We start from the raw sequence: 12,477 nt of genomic DNA, 5'->3' as shown, positions 1-12,477 counted from the left end.
TCCTTCTGGCTTGTGACCCCGGGGTAACGGGAGCTCTGTCTGGGGGGCCTTCCTCTGCGGCCACGGCCCCTCCATGGAGCTGACAGCCCGAGGCGTAGCTTGACCCCCGGTTGACCCCCGGCAGAGCTGCCTGCTCTGTGTCCCTGTTCCAGCCGCTCCTGGTACACAGTAGGTACTCATTACACGCTCCAGCAGCTTGGTCCTTCTTGTCACCCCTGACGGCCTCTGCTGGATCGCCCACCATGCTGGGTGGTTACCTGGGCGGCAGGTGTGAAAAGGACTCAGAGGGTTTTTTTCTGTGTCATTGGATGTGGATTTTACAGCGATGGTGTGGGGTGAGGGCAGCCAGCCAGGCCCCTGTGCCGTCAGGCCCTGCCCAGGGCTGGGCTCCCTTCTCGCCCAGCCCAGCAGGAAATGTGGGTTCCGCCTTCCCCGCGCTGGGCGGTGTTTCAGATGCCGAAAGCCCTTTGTGGCAGTGTGCTCAGCGGCCCCACGCTGGGCCTGTCAGTATCCCAGGGCTCAATATGCGGGTGAGTCCGGGTGGGCTCTGGGAGGACCTGTGGCCTCGTCTCCAAAAAGGAAGAAGGGGCCGCAGGCCAGGGCTTTGGAGGCACCGAGGGCCTGTCCCCAGGGGACTGTCAGAGGCCACGAGGGTTTACGTAAAGGGGCCAGGATGTCCCTTAAAATGCACCGCTGCCACCTGCTGATTCTCTGCCAGGCTGTGTGCCAGGCCTGCCCGCTGACGTGGGGCCCGCGTGGGACCCTCGTCCTTGAGCAGAGCGGCTCTGCGGCTGGGGGCCTTCCTGGGGAGGGGCGGTGCAGACCCCTGCAGGGTGCTGGGTCCAGGCGGGGCGGGGGCAGGGCTGGCTGCTGCTTTCCTGGGCACGTGGTCACTGTGCTGCTTGTCTTCTGCAGAGCAAGGGGCCCTGAGTGTGGACGGGGCCTCCAGTGACGGGTTATTCAGAGCTGCAGGCCGGCCCCTCTGCTCGGGTGGGATACGTGGCCCAGGGCAGGGGAGAAGACAGGGGCTCTCGACTTGAGGGTGGGGTCTTCCTGGCCCCTGGGACCCTGGAGCCAGTCCAGGCTGCTGGTCCCTCCATGGACGGTGCCTCCCCGTCACCCCTTTCCTAAAGGAGATTTGACGGTGGCGAGGTTCACGTCCGAGTGTGTGATTGGCGGGTCCATTGGCAGGGGAACCCTGGTGCTGAGTGATTGCCTGGTCCCCTGTTAGGGGCCGGCGGGTGATGAGACCCATGTGAGTCCTTGTTCTGCTGGGCACTGATCACCTGGAGACCAGGGGCAGCCAGCCATGACCCCGTCGGGGGTCGCGTGCCCGCCGCTGCCTGCTTATATGGTGTCTTACTGGGGATGTCCCTGGCGGTCCAGTGGTTAAGGCTCTGCTCCTTTGCTGCTGGGGGCCCGGGTTCAATCCCTGGTTGGGGAACTGAGATCCCACAAAAGCCACAGAGAAGGATGGCCTTCTTGGCCCAGAGCCACAGCTGCTTTGCACTACAACACAAAGAGAGAGCTTGTGATGGGAGGCTTGCGGCCGCCACGCCCAAGACGCATACCGCCTGGCTTCGCGGGCTTGCACCTTTGGTCCGGCAGCGTTGTAGGCCGAGGAGCCTCTGGAGGAGAGCTGGTTCGCCGACAGCTGCGGGCCTGAGCCCCTCTCTGCTCCCTGGGGCGGGGCTCCGGTGCTGGCAGGAAGTCAGGATGAAACTGGGAATCCAGACGGTGTTTCCTACCAGCTGGAAGCATCTCCTCTGTTCTGGGTGCTGAGGGCAGTGGGGAGACTTGGAAGCAGAGTGCTTTCCGAGTGTGTTTCCTGTTGCTGAGTGTGTTTATACACCACACGTTTATACAAACCTAAGCTTTAGGTTTTCCCGTTCGTTTTGTTTGGGTTAAACAGCTGTGTGGCTAGTGTGCTGGGCTGTTCGCCCACTCACTGTCCTAGGCAGACGGGCCGGGGGCTCTCATGTGGCATGAGGTTGAAGACTGGAGTGTTACCCAGTGGCCCCAGGGACCCGAGGGGGCTGGGAAGGTGATGAGCAGGGCGTGAGGACAGTGTGCCCACCCAGCCTCCCTGCCAGTGGCCCTGCGGTTGGGGGTCCCCTCCAGAGGCTTGGGTCTGGTGTGTTCTTTTGGGAACCTCACCCATATGAACGAGGTGGTCTGGGTCCTGCTTCCCAGGGTGGCCTTTCCCCATGGACTATACAGTGCATGGAATTCTCCAGGCCAGAATCCTGGAGTGGGTAGCCTTTCCTTCTCCAGCGGATCTTCCAGACCCAGGAATCAAACTGGGGTCTCCTGCACTGCAGGCTGAATCTTTACCCATTGAGCCACCAGGGAAGCCCCTTGGTCGTCTCAGGGACTCTCAGTTTGACCTCTGCCCCTGAGCTGTGCCAGGGAAGCAAGAGGGTCTGTGGGGGCACCATGTTCCCTGAGCCCTGATCCTCCGTGGCCACAACAGCTCGAGATGACAGAGGGTCAGGGCGGCGGTGTGTTGGAGCCGCTCACGTGGGCCTGCAGAAGGCTGCCTGTGAAGGTGTCAGGAATTCTGTGAGCTGGCCACTAGTGAAATGAGAGTGTGTGAACTCAGGTAAATTACGTCGGAAGCAGAGGGCTTGAGTGGTCGAAGGTGCTCCCTCCCGGATTGTGTGATCGGGTTATGCTCCTGAGGCAGTTGGCGTCTCTGGGGTCTGGACGGTGGGAATCGCCTGGCTCCCGGACGTCCCTTTGGGGCGGCTTGAAGGATGCCACGAGGGAAGCAGTCACAGCGCGGAAATGGGGACACGCCCCCCGGCAGGGCCTCGCCTCCCTTTCGTTGACTCTTCTGACCGGGGAAGGCAACGGGGAGACGCTGGTTCGTGGGTGGTTGAGGTGTGGCATCCGCATCCACAGGAAAGTGAGGAGGCCCCTCCCATTGGAAAGTGACCGCTTGCTTCCGCGAGGATGTCTCTCGCGTCCTGGACCAGCGAGTCGGCTTCTAATGCGTGGCCTCCCTTCCCACCTCGGTTTGTCCTGTGAACATAGACAAGCACGTCCAGCAACCGACGTTCATGCTGGAACCACACTTGTTGGTTGGTCGCGGTCCTGATTGACTGGGTCGGGGTGGATTTCAATAAGAATTGGTGAACCCGTCCCCTGGGCGTCGCTTGTTTTTACGGAGTTCCCAGTGAAGAGTGTTGAACATCTTATTACTGCTTGTAAACGTGCAGCACACACCTTAGTCACCGAGATGAGAATGTTTGTGCGTCTACGCCCAGAGGTCCCGGGGGCGGGCGTGTCGCTAGGGCCTGCACGGTCCCAGCTCACGGAGGAGGGAGCAAGCGGCTCACCCTGAACCACCCCCCCAGCCCTCCTGCTCTTCCCGCCTGGCTCTCCCGGGCCCTTGTGGCCCCGGTGAGGTCACAGGGCCAGCAGGACCCAGGCAGCTCTCCTGTTACAGCGCACAACACTCCGCTCCTGGCCTGGGGAGCTCTGGCCCGACTGTGTAGGAGGAAAAGCCGCTGAAGAATTCCACCTCCTCCTGGAGAACCTCCCAGGCTGTTGAAACCTTGGACTTAAGCGCTCTAAGTGTTCCCGGATTTGGGGAGCGCGTGATTCCCCAGCCTCGAGGGCAGAGTCCACGGTCTTGCCGTGAGTCCCCTGTGGCTGGGCGGCTCCAAATGGGCAGGCCTGGCCCCCCTGGCACCCAGGACCCAGTCGTGGGGGCCCCGCCTTGTGCCCCATGGGGGCCCCATTCCCCCCCCTCACTGAACGGCCAACCAGCAGGGCTGGCACGGACCTGGCGCCTACGGGACCTGCCCTCGGGCATGTGTTCTAACCACTGGGGCTGGGGGACAAATCCTAAACCAGGGAACTAGCTTGGACCAGACAGGCAGGCGGAATTTGGGGCGGGGGGACGTTCTTGGAGCAGAAGGAGCCAGTATGGGGACGCGCTGGACAGAGAAGTGCTGGGTCCCGCGGTAACCAGTGTGGCGCTCAGAGGACCCCTGAGGGGTCAGCAGGGCTGAAGCCCAGTGTTGGGGAGCAGGCAGAGCCCCAGGAGGGGTCTCAGCGAGTTGCTGCAGACTGTGTTGGTGTGTGCACCGGACCCGGCTCGGGGGAGGGTGGGGAGGAGCACAGCTGCTGTGGGGCTGTGGGGGGGGGCCCCCGGCCTGGAGATGAGGGCCTTCAGATTGGAGATGGGACCCCGGCTTGGGGGGGCCCGGCCTGGAGATGAGGCCCCCCAGAATGGAAATGGGACCCCGGCTTGGGGGGGGCCCGGCCTGGAGATGAGGGCCTTCAGATTGGAGATGGGACCTCGGCTTGGAGGGGGCCCGGCCTGGAGATGAGGGCCTCCAGCTTGGAGATGGGACCGCGGCTTGCGGGGGGCCCGGCCTGGAGATGAGGCCCCCCAGAATGGAAATTGGACCCCAGGTTGGGGGGCTGCCGGCTTGGAGATGAGGGCCTCCAGCTTGGAGATGGGACCCCGGCTTGGAGGGCCCTGTCTTGGAGGTGGGGGCCTCCAGATTGGAGATGGGACCCTGGCTTGGGGGGCCCTGGCTTGGAGGTGGGGGTCCCCAGCTTGGAGGTGGGGGCCTCTGGCTTGGAGATGAGGGGTCCCTGGCTTGGAAGTGGGGGCCTCTGGCTTAGAGGTGGGAGGCCCTGTCTTAGAGATGACCCCCCGGGTTGGAGGTGGGGGCCCCCAGCTTGCAGGTGGGGAGCCCTGGCTTGGGGGGGCTGGGCTCACTGTAGATGGCCACGGTCACGGTGGTCAGGAGCTTCTTCCGGGTTTGACTTGAGCGGCTGGTATTCCGGTGTCACTGGGGGAGGTCCACGGAGGCTCCCACTACCGATGAACATCCTCACACAGTAGGTCAGCAGCCAGAGTCCAGCCATGGGAGGGTGGTGGGCAGGGAGTCAGCCGAGCATCTGAGTGTTCAGGGCCCTGTCGACGGAGGCGTGTATCTGAGTGAGGGGGGGTGGCTGCTCTGCCGGCCTCGAGGTTGGGGAAACCCATGGGCCCTCGGTGGGAGTTAGCGTCGAGCTCTGCATGGGTTGGGGGTGTGGTCACCGTGCCTCCCAGATCGCGGGCATTCAGACTGCTCCGAGGATCACCCAGCATGGGGCCCCCAGGCTGGCTGGAGCTGCATGCAGGTTGGGGTCCTGGGGGCTCATCTTGCAGGGCTGTGGGCCTCTGGGGCGCCTTGCTGGAGGACGGAGTCCTGGCAGAGGGCCGGCCGGTTGGCTGGGGCTGGCCTCGTTCAACATCTGTGACTCCCCGGGAATATGGTTTAGGACGAGGGTTGCTGCATTTGGGGAAACAGACGTCGTTTATCCTGGGGTCAGCGGAAGAGCCGCCAGGTGACTGGAGGGTGACGCCAGGCCTGGGCCGAGCCGGCTGTCTGAGTGTGGCCGGGGCGGCAAGGAGCACGGCTGGGGCCTGGGACGCGGCACCCGTGGGGCTGGGAACCACTTTTTTCTGAGTCTCGGGCTGGTGGGGGAACTAACGTCCTTTGTGGTTTCCAAGTCCAGTGTTCCACAGACAGTGCGGCCTTTGTGTGTCCAGGAGCCATTCAGCGCGTTTCCAGAGCAGCGTGCTTTGTGTCCTGGGGCCAGCGCTGGCCTCGCTCCGGCGTCCCAAGGCCCCGCAGCGCAGTGGGCACTGCCCCGAGCCGGGGGTGGCAGCCGGGCCCCAGCGCCAGGCACCCCCTTGCCCTGTCGCCCCGTGTCTCCCCGTCCTGCCTCCGCGGCTGCAGGGCCTGGCAGGTGTTGCAGCTCTGAGCGTCTGCTTCTGTGTGGAGGTACGAGGGGGCTCCTCTCCGGGACCCTCAGGGGCCGGGGCGCCACGTCCTGCTCTGAGGGCGGCTGTGCCAAGAAGGCCGGGCGTGCGGGCAGCTGGCCAGGGGCCTGTGGGTACCCGGAGGGCCCGTCTGTGGACACAGGCTTCCTCCCCACGGGCCCTGGGGAGTGCGGGGTGGGTGTGCGGGGAACGGGGGCTGATGCATCGGGGAGGCTGGGGCGGGGTGGGATGCGTGGCAGGAAGGAGCAGGGCGGTTTGCGGAGATGGCGTCAGTGATGCTGGCTTTGTGGGGAAGCCTTGCTCTGGGTCCCGCTTCGTGCCTGGCTGGCTCCGGCTCCCCTCTCCCTGGCCGTGGACTACGGCCGTGCCAGTCTCCTGCCATCATCTCAGAGCTGGAGAGGACTGAGGTGAGATGGTCCTGGGGTGGGGTGGGCTACCCCTCAGCCTTGAGCGCCCCTCCCAGCCTGGACCCGCCTTGTGGGGGTGGGCAGGCGTCCTGGCCCCGGGTCTTGGTCCAGTGGCTGTGTGAACCCAGGGGCCTAGAGGCAGGGCGGTGGGGACCCCTGCCTTCCCCGAGGGCGGATGTGAGCAGGTTGGGGTGAGCTGGCGCTGCAAGGAGAGGCCCCTCTGGGTGGGGTAGGGGGGCGCGTGGGCTGGGCGCCTGTGAGTGGCGTCCTGGTGGTGGCGGGGCGGACCCTCGGCGCCCTGTCCCCCTCCCCGGGTGGCCTCATTTGCTTGCTGAGTCAGGAGGGAAGGTGGCCCGGCCTGCGGGGCGGGAAGTCCCAGGACTCCCGACAACCGGCAAGGAGGGAGGCTTGGCTGCGGGGACCACTCCCCCACCCGCCGTCTGCCCTGCTTCTGTCCGTGCTGGGCGAGGAGGGGTCCCCCTGGGTCTCTTTGAAAATGGAAAAAAAGGAGGTTTTTACCTGGCGGCGCTTCCCATCCCGTTTGCTCTTATTTTTCAAGTTAGAAAAGCAGTTGGACAGGGCCTGTGGGGAGAAGTTTTGCAGCCTCTCAGGAGCTCCACCCAGGGTCCCGTGTCATTTGTGGGGATGCAGACGCCTGTTGTCCGTGACAGTCACCTCGGGCAGCAGCATAGGTCACCACTCTGAGGCTCCCGGGGATGTCTGTGCGCCCCGCGTGGCGCCTGAGCTCCCAGCTGGCTGTGGTGCACCCAGACACGCGCCCCGTGCCAGATCTGTCCTGGGACGCATCTCCAGGTGGGGACCCGCTGGTCCCCAGGGCGTTGGTGTCCCTGCTTCCTGCGGCCTCGGCCACATCGCTGGCCTTGTTTCCTCCCTTGTGAAGTTAGAGGTTTCTGCACGGGTACTGGGTGACCCCTGTTGCGGAGATTCCTCTTCTGCTCGGCGTGGGGGGGTTTGCAAGTCTGTGCACCGAGGTCCTCCAGGCTTTACCAGTTTGTGCAGGTTGTCTCACAGCAGATACGGGTTCACACATACCCGCTCTGCTCCACGCGTCTCCTGTTTCACTGCGCTTTTTAAACAAACTTCAGCTTACTTCTGTCTGGTTGACTGAGTTTTTTTTTTTTTAACTTTGATTTTTTTTTCCCCCCAGTCTCTTAATGTAGACCATCACTTCCCCTCTTTAGGAACAAAAGTCTCTCTCTTTTTTTCCTAAGTTTACTTAACCTTTTAGTTCATCTGGAGTTCACAGCTCCTTCATGGGATAGCTTCCCGGATGGCTGGTCCCCAGCTCCCATCCTGCTGGATCGGGCCACACCGGGCCAGCTCAGGGTTACAGAGCGCTGGGAGCTCAGGGTTCCAGAGCCTGAGAAGCCCCTGTCCCAGGAGCACCTCCAGCCCCGCCCCCGACGGGCATGGCCTCAGCTGTCTGTGGAGACCAGAGCTGGCCCCAGCTCGTTCTGACCTGGCTCTCGTGGGTGCCCACTGCTCGTAGGCTTTGTCATTTTGAGCGATGATGCCGGGGGCGGCCCTTGGGGGGCGGGGCAGGCGCGCAGGGCTGCAGCCCGGCACCCTGGGCAGTGCTTTACCGAGGTCTAACGGCTTCCAGCCCACACCGTCCAAAACAGGAAGGGCTTCTCCCTGCCCTTGTGGTTCTGCGTTGACTGTCCCCACTGGGGCGGTTTGGATCCCACCCTGCTCCTCTGCTTCCTGTTCACCCTGCAGGAAATCGCCGAGCTGTTTGTTAGGTCCAGACTGAGTGTTGGTGCCCCGGGCGTCATCTCGAGTTCTTGGGATCGTCTGGCTGGATTGGTTCTCATTCCCATCGGTGCTCATTCTGTTTCAGAGGTGGAAGCTGGGGCTCAGAACAGTGGGAAGTGGAGGGCTTGAGCCTGGGTGCATTCAGAGCCCCTACCCCGTGGGGAACCAGGGCCTCTTGCAGACCTTGGGGGCCAAGAAGCTGTGTGATGGGGGCTGGGGCCGTGGGCTTCAGTGTCAGGTTGGCTGGGCATGCAGAAGGCTGCCTATACCCCACCCCTGGGCTTTCCTGGGGTTGGGTCAGAGATGTGGGGAGCTGGTGCCCCACTGCATATCCGTCCCTGGTGTGCCTGCCCACTTGACATACACGCCTCCTCCATGCCAGCACACATCACCCCCTCCCCCTCCACCCAGCATGACCCCACACCCGGCCTTTGCCGCCCTCGCTCCAGGCTGGTGGGGTTCTGTGCCCGCAGCCGGGCTGTGCCAGGAAGACCTCTGGGACCCAGCGAGGCTGAGCTCCTCCTGAGCTGAGTCAGGGCACCCAGGCGGGTAGGAAGGGGTTTTGGGCCGATGGGGCAGCCTGGCTGTGTGCCTGGGAGCGGGGCCAGGCGTAGCGAGGGTCAGGGGTCAGAGGGACTCTGACACCCAGAGCCCCAGCGTTCTAGCGGCTGTCCCAGGCATGCGCGTGGCTGTGCTTCCTGACGGGTTGTGGGAGCTCAGGAGGGTCAGCCCTCCGCCCTTCTTCCTGCAGTGCCCCCACCCCAACGGGGTCCGCGGCTCCCCTGCAGCTCCAGGCTGCCTCCTCTTGGTGCTGGGTCCCACTGAGAGACAGAGCTCCCTTCTCCCCTGTGGGGTGCAGAGGGCTCAGTGACAGGGGTCTGAGCTCAGTGACCAGCCCAGCTGGGTGGGGCTGACCGAGGCCCCAGCCTCGCGGGTCTGTGGGTCCCTGAGTAGCAGGCCTGGCTGCTCCCCGAGGGCAGGGCCGGGTGGCGGCCCTAGGCTGGGGCCTGGAGCTGTCTAGGGGACGGTGTGTCGGCAGGCGGCCGGCCGGTGACTGACTGTGTGACCTTGCTCCCCCTGCTGTCCTGCAGGGACCCCGAGCGTCATGTTAAGGTGAAGCAGAGAGGCTCAGTACTGAACATGCTAAGGAAGCTGGACAAAATCAGGTTCAGAGGTCACAAGAGAGATGACTTCCTCGATCTAGCTGAGTCTCCGAATGCTTCGGACACCGAATGCGGAGACGAGATTCCCCTGAAGATCCCTCGGACCTCGCCCCGGGACAGCGAGGAGCTCAGGGACCCTGTGAGTACCGAGTATCCCCCCGACCCAGGCCGCATGGCCCAGGTCTCGGGGCCCCTCACTGGGACGCCGGCACTGTCCCCATCCTCGGGTGCCAAGCCGAGCGTGGCCTTGGGTGGACCGTGACCTTCCCGGCCGGTCAGACACAGACAAGGCTGCTCCCCATCTCTCCCCACCACCCCCAGCCTCCCTGGTGGGGGCTCGTGATCATATTGAGGGTAGTTTGTCTGGCAGCGGGATTTCTTTTCCTTCCTTGGTTTTTTGGGTGATTGGGAAACTTTTCATGCAGAAGTGATGCCAGGGCCCCAGCCTGACACCCGGGAGTCTGACGCCTGGGAGTCTGACGTAGGGGCTCACAGGGCGATGTCTGGGAGCCGTTGGCCCAGCCCGAGGGCAGCACCTTCGGGCACCTGGCCATCCCAGGGTGCGTGTCACTGCCCTGGCAGCTGGCTGAGCCCAGGCTGGGCCTCGGGAGCCCAGCTGGGCCAGTGGCCCCTGTGGGCTGGTCGTGGACGCCCTCTCCGTGGCTAGCAAATCTCCTCAGTGGGGCTCGGCAGCTCTGGTGTGAGCAGGCCCTGCTGACTTCTGGAAGCTTCTGTTTGGTCAGCGGGCAGGCAGCTGGTGGGGCAGGCTCCCCCAGCCCCCTCCCGGCCAGGGGTGACGACTGGCTCCCCGCTGTGGGGACAGCTGCCTGCATCTCCCCATCGTCAGCGAAGAAGCCCAGAGGCCCCCTGCCCTACTAGCTGTGGACGACCCCGCCCGCATGGACCCCAGGGCTGGTGGCCCCGCTGTTCCTCGCTGAGCACCTGAGCTAGGCTTTCCTTGCAGGCGTGGCTGTGAGTGCCCACTTGCCTGGCCCTGTGTATTATTAATGCTTCGTAATAGAACAGGGATGGGCTTGCTTGCTTATGGTGGCAGTGAATAATTTATCAGCACTGCCTCCTCTAAGAGCCGGCATCTGATCAGGCGGGCTGGAGCTGTGGAGCCCCGAGGGCCGCGCCCTGCCTGGGCATGGCCTCTGTTCCCTGCAGAGTGGACAGCTGTCCCCCCGCCCCCAGGTCGGGGTGGGCTGGGGCCTCACTTGCTGTGTCTCCTGGTAGGCTGGCAGCATCTACTGGGTGGGACGCCATGGGGGTCACAGGCCTGTCTTGGGAAGAGGGCGCCCCCTGTGGCGGTGGGACCAGCCGGCCGGTGAGGGCCCAGAGCGGGGTGAGCCCGGGGCTGTGAGTACAAATGACTCTCCAGCCCACTTCTCCAGTCCCAAGGAGCTCTCTCTCTCTCTCTCTTTCTCAGCATCCCACAGCGGGCCATGCTGTCCTCGTCACCTCTGCCCCGGGGCCCTGGGTCACACCCGCGAGCCTCATGCCCACGCAGCCTGTGCCACCGCTGCCATGTGGGCAGGTCGTGTGTTGTCCTGGTGGAGGTGACCAGCACCTCCTGTGGGCGCGCCCCGTGACCTCTGCTGTCCCCCATGACCTCTGCTGTCCCCTGAGGGGCCTCGGCTCTAAGCCGGCCACAGCTGTGTGATCCCAGCCTCCCTCAGACCCGAGGGCCCCTGAAGGGATCTGAAAGCTCTGGGACAAGTTCCAGATGGGCTAAGTTCCAACCGCTCGGAGACCGACCCGCGTTTCAGCTCTCTGAGGACGCGGGCTCACGCGCCAGGGGCCACCCTGCCCGCCTCGGTGGGGATGTTGCTGACATGGTGAGCCCGGCATCCGGATCCGTGTAGGACCACCTTCCCAGGCCGGCCTCTACCCTCCACCCTGGGGCCACCATCTTGTCCGCCGAGGCCAGGGATGGGCAGGGGAGGGGCATGGTCGTCTGCAAGGCGAGTGGGTGAGCAGGGCGGAGAGGGGCCCTGCCTGTCGCCTGCTGCCCAGCCCTTCTGTGCCCACCCCTGCCAGGCCCACGGGGCGGGCAGCTGAAGCCGGCCTGGGCCCTGCTGCCTGGGGGCTCGAGCTGCGGTAGCCAGAGCAGCTGGCGGCCCAGGGGGTCAGGGGCCGGGACAGGGCAGCCCCGGGTGAGCCTCAGCGTCTGCTTCTCCCCCCGGGCTGTGGCCCCGGGTGAGATGAAAGCGTGCGGGAGCCAGTCACGGACCCTGTCCAGGCTGGGTGTCCCCTTCCTCCCCGACCCCGTTTTGGGAGGGACCCAGGGTCAGAGGGCCCTGTTGCGTGGTGGGGTGCAGTTATGGGGTGGCCAGGGGAGCTTCCAGGACGCCCCAGGCAGGCCTGGCCGCGCTGATAGATGCGCCCCTTGCCAGCGAGCAGCGGCAACCTGTAGCTGGAGCCTGCCCTGAGCCTGGCGGGACAGTGGGGGTGGCTTTAACGAGCCACACCGTGGGCCAGGACAGGGCCCTGTTTGGAGTTCGCTCCCCTGGGAACCTGGCACGCGGACGCTCCCTCCCCGGAGCCCTGTTGTTGCGGCTCCGCGGGCGCCAGCCTGGCCCCCCAGGCTGGAGGGCACCAGGCCCCGTGTCTGGGCCACCCTCCTGGGAGGTCACCACGCAGGCCGGGACAGGCTTCCAGAGTCCCTGCCCTCTGTGGCCTGAGAGCTGTGCTGTGACCCATCCGGAGGCTTAGCGGCACGCTTGTGGCTTCAGTTTGTCATTTCTGGACGTTGGCCTCGCCGGGGCTCCGAGCATGTCTGCTTTGCCCGAGATGTCCCTTCCCCGGCAGGTGAAACTGAGGTGAACTGAAACGCAGGGTCTAACACAGGGCCAGTACCTTCCTAGGCCGGGGGGGCTCTGGGAAGCGGCCTTTCCAGACCGCGGGGACCTCAGGGTACCCCGAGGTGCCAGGTGATGAGAGAACCAGGTGATGTGGACCCAGGGTGCTTCCAGGCAGCTCTGAGCTCTTTCTTGGGGTTCTCCTTCTAGGCTGGTCCAGGGACCCTCATCATGGCTGCAGGAGTCCAGGACTTCAACCGGACAGAGATCGATCGCTTGAATGAGATCAAAGGTCACCTGGAAATCGCCTTATTGGAAAAGCACTTCTTACGTGAGTGCCTGTTGCGGGGGTGGGGGTGGGGCAGCAGGCAGAGGGGACAGTCTTGCAGGAGTACAGCCGGGTCACACAGGGGTCACAGTCGGGCCGGGTTGCCGGCCCGGGTCGTTGGCCTCCACCAGCAGCTGGTAGCTGGCCTCTTCCTCCCGGTCCACCACCGCCCGGGTGCGCACCACGCCCGAGCGCTCGTCGATCTCAAAGA

At 64.6% G+C, this 12,477-nt stretch overlaps 1 protein-coding gene across 1 annotated transcript; it reads left to right on the top strand.

Annotated features, from left to right (window-relative positions):
- On the top strand, positions 465–12,269 carry LOC106502160 (GRAM domain-containing protein 4; the record flags this gene model as incomplete). Its single annotated transcript, XM_018048920.1, is given in 3 exon segments — positions 465–530; positions 9,066–9,276; positions 12,149–12,269. Coding segments are annotated over 2 exon segments (283 nt in total), but the record flags the coding sequence as incomplete, so codon positions are not given.

This window comes from Capra hircus, chromosome 5 (genome assembly GCF_001704415.2).
Source record: "Capra hircus breed San Clemente chromosome 5, ASM170441v1, whole genome shotgun sequence".
NCBI classification, from domain to species: Eukaryota; Metazoa; Chordata; class Mammalia; order Artiodactyla; family Bovidae; genus Capra; species Capra hircus.
This window is presented reverse-complemented; position numbering and strand designations above follow the sequence as displayed.